The sequence below is a fragment of the Macaca nemestrina genome, chromosome 1 (genome assembly GCF_043159975.1).
Source record: "Macaca nemestrina isolate mMacNem1 chromosome 1, mMacNem.hap1, whole genome shotgun sequence".
Lineage (NCBI taxonomy): Eukaryota > Metazoa > Chordata > Mammalia > Primates > Cercopithecidae > Macaca > Macaca nemestrina.
Window position 1 is genome coordinate 123,935,898 of NC_092125.1, and position 9,443 is coordinate 123,945,340.

At 48.8% G+C, this 9,443-nt stretch overlaps 2 protein-coding genes across 7 annotated transcripts in view; one reads left to right on the forward strand and one right to left on the reverse strand.

Annotated features, from left to right (window-relative positions):
* Positions 1–787, reverse strand: part of ELAPOR1 (endosome-lysosome associated apoptosis and autophagy regulator 1) — a 90,002-nt gene extending 89,215 nt beyond the window's left edge. For all 3 annotated transcript variants that reach the window (XM_071100246.1, XM_071100181.1, XM_071100218.1), the window contains exon 1: positions 456–787. In XM_071100246.1, the coding sequence (XP_070956347.1) occupies positions 456–602 (147 nt within the window). In that variant the 5' untranslated portion in view covers positions 603–787. The remainder of the gene's footprint in view (positions 1–455) is intronic.
* A 167-nt stretch (positions 788–954) lies between these two features.
* Positions 955–8,726, forward strand: CFAP276 (cilia and flagella associated protein 276). Of its 4 annotated transcripts, none has more exons than XM_011753952.2 (5): positions 955–1,155; positions 6,659–6,775; positions 7,567–7,682; positions 8,026–8,150; positions 8,583–8,726. In XM_011753952.2, exons 1-5 carry the CDS (start codon positions 1,111–1,113, stop codon positions 8,651–8,653), a joined length of 474 nt encoding a protein of 157 aa, XP_011752254.1. In that variant the 5' UTR covers positions 955–1,110; the 3' UTR covers positions 8,654–8,726. The 4 variants fall into 4 exon arrangements, with proteins under 4 accessions (XP_011752254.1, XP_070956625.1, XP_070956722.1 ...); XM_071100524.1 differs by lacking the exon at positions 955–1,155 and adding an exon at positions 1,988–2,136; XM_011753953.3 differs by lacking the exon at positions 955–1,155 and adding an exon at positions 4,391–4,415.
* Positions 8,727–9,443: the final 717 nt, after the last annotated feature.

Sequence of the window (9,443 nt, forward strand, 5' to 3'; positions counted from 1 at the left end):
GCCATGATAAAATCACTTCGCTCCGGTACTTTTTTCTGGCCTTCCTAACTCCTTTCCTCTCCCACTACTCTCCTTTCCTCTTCCTATTTTGCCTCTCTGTGCATAATCTTTTGTTGTCAACCACTTTTAAGATGAATTCATCCCAGCTGGAAAACAACTCGTCTTCCTCCCTCATTCTGAGTTCAGGTACCCAGGTAGCTCCCCTTCTTGGGGCTGGGACCTTTCTCGCTGAGCTCAGCATCCCAAGCTGTGAGGTTGATCTATCCGTGAGTCCTCCAATGTGCTGGCCTCCTCATGACGCCAGACTGGCTCCTCTTCCCTCCCCCCATGCCTCATCCCCAAAGAAATCTAAACTCTGTGGCGTCTGAAACTCTCTGCGCCTGTGTCTCCAGGGTCTCCGCCTGGATCCAAGACTTTTGTGACCAAAGCGGGGTCGGGTAGGGGGGCGGCAGTACCTCTTTGCAAGCGTGAAGCTCCGGTCCGGTTCCCTGGGTCACCTGGAAGGCGGTCCCAGCCCAGAGCAGCAGCCGCAACAGCCAGGGTGTGCGCCTCTCAGTTGTTCCCCTGCCTCTGGCGGAGAGACGGTGGCCAGGCTCAGCCATAGTGTTGTCCTGAGTGAGCGGCAGTAGCGGCTCAGGTGCTGCGGCTGCTGCTTCTGCTGGCAGAAGGCGGAAAAAAAGGGGAGGGAGGTACACAGGGAGGGGATGCAAGAGGCCAGGCTCGCTCCAGTCACCTCCCTGCGGCTACGCCAACACCGCCCATCCTTCCTCCTCCCTCAGTCCTCTCCTCCTACCCACGTCGCCTTGACAACCGCCTCCTCTCTGGCTCTGCGCGGGTGGGGCAGGGACCACGCGCGCCTCTGCCGCTCACCTGCGGGTCGCCATGGCAGCCGCCGCAGCTGGTGCGCGCGGCGTGGGCGCGGGAGAGCGCGCGCCCGGGGTGCGCAACCGGCCCAACAGGCATGCCCCGGGCTCGTGTGAAGAACGCGGTGGAAGCATCCTCCAGGCCAGCGCCAACAAATTTCCGTTTTCTACAGCCCTTTCGGGCTAGGGGTTATTTTATGAGCATATCTGATTTTGTACACGTGGCATGTGAACCGAGAGAAAGAAGATGGAGAGAGCACCCTCCAGAAGTCGTCGCCTAGAAGAGGCCCCAGTACGTGTTCCCTCCTACGAAGGCCACTCCTGGAGATCTTACATCCCGCCAAATCCATCCGTGCTTTTACAACCGGCTAGATGAGAAGCCCTGACACTGCAGTTGATCGGAGTTTAAGCAAGGAGTTTGCCTTAGCCGCAATTTTCCAAGTACCGCACGTGCCCCCCCCACCCTGCCCCCCGCCCCCAGACAGGGTCTCACTCTCTCACCCAGACTGGAGTGCAGTGGCGCGATCTCGGCTCACTGCAACCTCCGCCTCCGGGGTTCGAAAGATTCTCCTGGCTTAGTCTCCTGAGTAGTCGGGACTCCAGGCGCGTGCCACCAAGCCCAGCTAATCTTTTTCCTATTTTTTGTAGAGACGGGGTTTCGCCATGTTGCCCAGACTGGTCTCGAACTCTTGGGCTTAAGCGATCCGCCCGCCTCCGCTTCGCGAAGTGCTGAGATTAGAGGCGTGAACCACCGCGCCCGGCCCTCTTTGGTCTCTTGACATCCTCATTCTCTCATGGCTTTGAAAGCCTTTTGTTAGGTGCGAGCCAGAAGGAAATTTCTGGGTCATCTTTAAGGACTTCTTTCCTCAACTGAAATCTTTTGCAGAAGTCGTGATGGTGAGCGGCCCGCGCTTTTCCGCCGAGGCTCAGGAGTGCAATTCCAAGGCTCGGGGCCCACTCAGCGGCGCTTTCCCTCTGCATTCCCCGGAGCATCCTCCCCAGAGGCCTCCCGCGGTCAGCCGCCAGGTGGCGCCCTCCTCGGAGGGAATTCCTCTGTCTTAGCTGGCTGGGCAGTTGCCTGGCAACCGAAACCAGCGTTTCAAACAATTGGGACCCGGGATCATATGCGAGTGAGGCTGTGCTGCGGCTGAGCGGACCTCCCATCCCTCTTAGAAGAGTTAGGCATTTAGCCATGCCTCCCACCCGGGACCCTTTCCAGCAGCCTACATTAGATAACGATGATTCCTACTTAGGAGAACTGCGGGCTTCCAAGGTACTGTGGTTTCTTGCGCAGATTCCTAGTAGGGTCACCGATAGTCTTCTTTCTGTCAGTGTGATGGGCAGAGATGGTAACATAAAGTACTCTGGTGAAGACACTCAGTCGGGTACCAGAGAAGTCTGTTTTCTGCCTGCCTCCCTATCTCCATATTCAGGTTGGCTAACGTTTCAGAGGAGTTTTTGAGCAGGGGAAAGTAGAGCTCTAGTCTAGAAGAACAAGGGGCTCTGGCAACTCAAATCAATTGTGAGTATAAGTTATGGCAGGGCCCAGGTTCCTTCAAGCTACCCATTTCCCTGTTGGGAAGACTGTTCTCTGAAGAGAAATGAGATATGGAGTGGGAGAGAATCCTCTGAAAGTCACCAGAGGTCATGCTTTATACATCTGTGTTCACACTGTCTCTGTCTTCTGGTTAACACCACAATGTGTTTGTTATGTGTGTGTTTAGCATGATGGTGGTCACTGATTTAGGAACTTAGATGATCTTTTTTCTGGTAGGAGTGATTGGGATATTTGAAGTGGTGCACAATAAGATGAATTAAGTGGTAATTGTTGTCTAATAACAATATTAAGAGCCCCTTTTTATTTATTCAATACTTATTTACTATAATCCAGACACTCTGCTAGACACCAAGGATATATAAATAAATTAGATGTAGCTTCTGCTGTTAAGGAACTCTAGTAGTAAAGATAGACCGACAATAGCAAAAATGCTTGCACAACAGCACATGTTGTGACAGAGTTGTGTGTAGGGTGCCGTGAGAACCAGGAACTTAAAGGAAAGCTTCACAGAGCAGATGCATTTTGATGTCCAAATATGAGTTAGGTAGGCCAGGTGAGGGAGTGGGTAGAATATGAGTTAGGAAGAAGGAAACAGGAACCAGATATGCAAGGCAAAGGGAGCAGCAGGTGCAAATACATGGAAAGGAGAGAGAGAATGGCTTGTCTGGGGAACTGCAAATAATCCAGAAGGGCTGGAGTGCAGGCATGAAATGGAGGCACTCAGAGATCAGAGCTGGGAGATGCCCTTGGTGGGCTGGGTATGCTGTGTACACCATGCTAGCTAGCTAGCTATGGTTTCATTCTAGATATGTGAGGAATCATGGTGGGATTTTTTTTTTTTTTTTGAGACAGGGTCTCCTTGCTCTGTCACCCCAGCTGGACTACACTGGTGCAATCTTGGCTTACTGCAGCCTCGAACTCCTGGGCTCAAGCAATTCTCTCAACTCAGCCTCCCAAGTAGCTGGGACCACAGGTGGTGCCACCACACCTGGCAAATTCTTATTTTATTTTTTTGTAGAACCAGGATCTTCCTTTGTTGCGCAGGCTGGTCTCAAACTCCTAGCCTCAAGTGATCCTTCTGCTTTGGCCTCCCAAAGTGCTCAGATTACAGGCATGAGCCGTAGGTCCCAGCCCCATAGCAGGATTTTAAGTACCAAGTGACACAATCAGATGGGTGTTTTAGGAAGCACAAGTGGTAGCAGACTGGATAGGATGAGAGTGAGACAAGAGGGATCAGTTAGGAGGCAAGTGAGGCGATCTCCAGGAGGAAGAGTAATGGATCTACAGCAGTACCACAGGGGATGGAGATCAGGTGCAGATGTGAGAAAAGTGCACAGGACAGGACTGACAGGACCTGGGGACTGACTGGATACGGGCCCAAGAGAGGAGGTGAGTCTAGGATAACTGCTAGGTTCCTAAGGGTTTAATTCTGAGGGTTCACTGAAATGGGGCATCCTGGGGAAGCAGGTTTGGGGAGAAAGATGTTGAGAAACATCAACTATGTAGACGTTTTTGTAGTCTACTGTGGGACATTTAAGTGAAGATCAATAGTAGGCAACAGGGTTGAGAGTTCTGGATTGAAGATGTATGATGGAGCTGTGTATCCATATGAGCTACGGTATCCATATAGTAGTTGAAGCCATGGAAGGGAGTCAGCTCATCCAGTGGATGTGAGCATAAGAAAAGTAAAAACGAGACCCTTGGAGAATAGCACTGTCTAAGGGACAGAGAGAAAGTGGAGCTGAGACAGTAGCTGAGAGATAAGGGCCAGAAATAAGAGGAAAACCCAGAGGAGCTGGGCCCACACAGCATGGTGTGGGCATTTGAGGGAATCAGCATTATGATGTCAGAAACAGCTGAGTTCAAATAAGATCAGGCCTGGAAAGGATCCACCTGAACTGGCCACGGAGTTCACTGATAACTAGCAAGAGCAGTTTTAGGGGGTGCTTGAGGCAGAGGCCAGACTACAGTGAGCTAAAGAGGGTATGGGAATGGTGAGTGAGGAAGTAGAGAGAGTAAATATTGACTCCTGAAAAGGTCTGGTTGTGTAGGGAAAGTGATAGGCTGGTAGCTAGACCATGACAAAGAAATGAAGAGAGGCTTGGGTCAGAAAAGAGCATATGCAGAATGGTACAGGTCTCAGAAGCACGGGGAAGTGTAGGTCCGGGGAGTAAAAGGGACTTTCCTTTCCCTGAGATGGAAAGAAAGTGGATGTAAAGATGACATTCGTGCTTGACAGTCTGGACTTTCTCAGTGAAAGACAATCTCATCCTTCTGCTGACAGAGATGACGAGGTTTAAGTGGTCTTCAAGGAGAGTGGGAGGAGTGCTGCTCAGGGCCACATCAAAGGATAACTGAGCCTATGCTGGCATCAAATACCTGTAGCTTTCTTTCTTTCATACTTCATTATTCTTGGCGATAGCACAGTGGCTGATACACACTGTTCAATTAAGGTATGACTGTAATTCCAGGCGTTTGGGAGGCTGAGGCAAGTGGATCACCTGAGGTCAGGAGTTCAAGACCAGTCTGGCCAACATGGTGAAACTCCATCTCTAATAAAAATACAAAAATTAGCCAGATACACTGGCACACACCTGTAATCCTACCTACTTGGGAAGCTAAGGCTGGAGAATCGCTTGAACCCAGGAAGTGGAGGTTGTAGTGAGCCGAGATCACGCCACTGTACTCCAGCCTGGGCAACAGAGCGACACTCCGTCTCAAAGGAAAACAAAAAAAGGTATGGCTCACATAGCACTTTGCCATACTGGGGAGAAGGAGGATTACAATGTTGGATAGGTCTAATGAGAGTTCTTTTTTTTTTTTTTTTTGAGATAGAATCCTACTTTTATTGCCCAGGCTGGAGTGCAGTGGCACAATCTCGGCTCACTGCAACCTCCACCTCCTGGGTTCAAGCGACTCTCCCTCCTCAGCCTCCCAAGTAGCTGAGACTACAGGCACCCACCACTACCCCCAGCTAATTTTTGTATATTAGTAGAGATGGGGTTTCATCATGTTGGTCAGGCTGGTCTCAAACTCCTGACCTTAGGTGATCTGCCCACCTCAGCCTCCCAAAGTGCTGGGATTACAGGGGTGAGACACCACACCCAGCCAGAGTTCTAATAGGTTGTTAGTTGCACTGACTGGAATTCAGTCAAATGATATATTGGATTCAACCGTTTTTTAATACCATGTGTTAGGTCAGTGTGCTAGGAGCTGGGGATACAGTGGCGAATATGGCATTTTACATATAATGAAGAAATCTGTTACATGCTTTTTACGTTCATGCCTGTGGAGCTTTATTGAGAACTAATGTGCGGTGGACTTTTTCTGCCATTCCTGCAATCAGTGACCCTTCCCTGCCTACTGGAATCTTTGTCTTACCTGCTTAGACATTGCACTCTCCTGATTCCGTCTCTGATTGCTTCTCTGGGGTCCTCCTCACTCCCAGTTATAATACTGTACAATCCTCACAAACCAGTTCTTTCCTTTTGGCCTGACTCCATTTTGCAGGCTTCAGCTACTACTTCATGTGGACAACCAATCCTTCTGAGCTCTCCTCCAACAAGTTACACCTCCAGTTTTCTACCTGTTATTTGCATTAGAATGTCTCATCTTTTCTTCAAACTCAGTACATCTAAACCTGAGCTCATCATTTTTCCTATCTGCTCCCAACTCTTTACTCCCCTCATCCCACTCTATACCTTCTCCTATATTCCTGGCCTGTTTCTGTCAGTTCTCACTAAGAAAACTTAGGAGGATCAAGAGCCTGGGGAGTCTTGCCCCATACCATCCTTCTCTTTGCAGATGTCTGAGATTCAAATAAAACCAGATGGGGCCGGGCGTGATGGCTCACGCCTATAATCTCAGCACTTTGGGAGGCTGAGACAGGTGTATCACTTCAGGTCAGGAGTTCAAGACCAGCCTAGCCAACATGGCAAAACCCTGTCTCTGCTAAAAATACAAAAATTAGCTGGGCATAGTAGCACATGCCTGTAATCCCAGCTACTTGAGGGGCTGAGACAGAAGAGTCACTTGAACCCAACAGGCAGAGGTTGCAGTGAGCTGAGATCATGCCACTGCACTCCAGCTTCTGTGACAGAGTAAGATTCTGTCTCAAAAAATAAAACAAAAAACACAAATAAAACTGGATGGAATAAGGCGATGCTACTGAAGCTAACCACATCAGCAAGGCTTTCTGTATAACCAGGTTGTCCTGGATATGGTTTCTCTTTTGCAGAAATTGCCATACAAGAACCCAACTCACCTTGCTCAGCAGCAGGAACCCTGGAGTCGGCTCAACTCAACCCCCACAGTTACTTCCATGAGGCGGGATGCCTACTATTTTGATCCCGAGGTATCTAGCATTGAAATATTCCTCTTTGCAGCCATTTAGGGTTTTTTTTTTTTTTCCTGTCACCCAGGGTGGAATGCTGTGGCCTGATCATGGTTTACTGTAGACTGAACCTCCCAGGCTCAGGCAATCCTCCTGCCTCTGCCTCCTGAAACTATAGGCATGTGCCATGACATGCAGCTAATTTTTTTTTGAAGAGATGAGGTCTCAATATGTTGCTCAGGCTGGTCTCAAACTCCTGGCCTCAAGTGATCCTCCCATTTCAGCCTCCCAAAATGCTGGGATTATAGGCACGAGCCACTGCACCCAGCCCTTAATATTCTTTTTGAAAGTTAGTCTGTCCCTAACTGCTTCAGTACTTTTCCTTTTGTCTCTAACCCAAGATCCTACCAAATCCAAAGCCAAAAACCAATTTATCTGGCCTCTGGGAAGCCAGAAGATTTAAGTTTTGCTCCGGGCAGTTATCTAGAGCAAATGATTTTACAGACCTTCTCATTCTCTGATGAAAATGAGGACTGAATATAAACATGAATGAGGTAAAGTTCATTAAGCCCATATCAGGAACAATATTCCTAACTCTCCAGTGAGAGCTCACCACTCCCTAGACCTAACCCTAAGATAATTCCATATCAACCAGAGTTATCATGTACAACAAATTAGTGTGTAACGAGTTGTGGATTCCAGGCCCAAGAGAGCCTTCACTATACTTTTGGGGAAGAGTAGAGCATAATAGAACCTGACTAGAGCAGGGATACAGGTGGCCGAGCTAACCTTGGGGGGACTGACTTCTGTAGATACCAAAGGATGACCTGGACTTCCGCTTAGCAGCCTTGTACAACCACCACACTGGGACATTCAAGAACAAAAATGAGATACTGTTAAACCAGAAGACCACACAAGATGTCTGTAGGTAAGTGGTAGAGGCAGAGCCTCTCCAGCCTGAACATGCTGCCATCCAGTCATATAAGGTAAAATGTCACCAGGAAAATGATAATCACTAGGTACTCATTTGTATACGAATTTCTGTATTTTTACATCTGTGTCTATAATATAGTTTCTGTATTTTCACTGTCTAAGATGAACAGAAATCACCCAAGATTGTGCTCATCTGTATAAACAAAATCTTTAGTTAATCTCACAGAGGTAAAAAAGGTCTTTGGCTGCTTTATTCTTGAGATCACATGCAACTACCTTGCCCTCCTCACGTTTCTATGATTGATTTCTCCACTGTTCTTCCCTACGCATTCCTCTAGAACCAAGATCCAATTCCCTGGAGAATTTTTAACCCCTCCCACTCCACCCATCACTTTCCTGGCTAACATCAGACACTGGATCAACCCTAAAAAGGAGTCCATCCACAGCATCCAGGGATCCATAGGTAAGGGTTAGAAGACTGGGTAAGCAGATGAAGCAGTGGGGGTCTTTCTAAATGGACCCATGAATCAGGGATTTCAGGTGACTGGATAGTAGGGAAGATGAGGGATTTCTGTGGGTCTTGGAAAGCAGCGATTAAGTTGGCAAGTACCAAATTAATACCAGGGGATGTGCTGACTACAGAGCTAGGAAATTAATTCAATTTTTCAGAGCCTCTTTGCTCAGCCTTAGGTCTAGGGGACAAACATTTACAGCAAGGGCAAAACCCTGGGGGTGGAAGACCTATAACTACCTCCCATCAGTCCTCCATATGCCAGTTTTCCCACCTGTTATGAGAAGCTTCTCCACAGTACCCACAAATGTACTGATGACTAAAGTTTCCTAGAAAAGGCCAAGGATCTGAAATTCAGTCCACTTCCTCTTCTCTTTTCTCCAGTGTCCCCTCACACTGCAGCCACCAATGGAGGCTACTCCCGAAAGAAAGATGGTGGCTTCTTCTCCACCTAGTGTTGACAGATCCCTGAACCAATCACAGTGAAACATACTGCAGCCCACTTCCATTAAATAGATTTGTGCAAGATGAAGTCTGAAGTGTCTGTTATCCATAGATTACAAATTGCCACTTGACCTTTTTTTTCTTTTTTTTTTTTTTGAGACGAAGTCTCGTTCTGTCGCCCAGGCTGGAGTGCAATGGTGCCATCTTGGGTCACTGCAACCTCTGCTTCCCGAGTGCAAGCAATTCTCCTGCCTCAGTCTCCTGAGTAGCTGGGATTACAGGCACACACCACCATGCCCAGCCAATTTTTGTATTATTAGTAGAGACAGGGTTTCACCATGTTGGCCAGGCTGGTCTCAAACTCCTGACTTGTGATCCGCCTGCCTCAGCCTCCCAAAGTGCTGGGATTACAGGCATGAGCCACCGCAGCCGGCCTCCACTTGACTACTCTTGTTTGTTTTTTGTTTTGTTTTTTTTTTGTTTGTTTGTTTTTTGAGACGGAGTCTTGCTCTGTCGCCCAGGCTGGAGTGCAGTGGCCAGATCTCAGCTCACTGCAAGCTCCGCCTCCCGGGTTTACGCCATTCTCCTGCCTCAGCCTCCGGAGTAGCTGGGACTACAGGCGCCCGCCACCTCGCCCGGCTCGTTTTTCGTATTTTTTAGTAGAGACGGGGTTTCACTGTGTTAGCCAGGATGGTCTCGATCTCCTGACCTCGTGATCCGCCCGTCTCGGCCTCCCAAAGTGCTAGGATTACAGGCTTGAGCCACCGCGCCCGGCCCACTTGACTACTCTTAAAACACAGG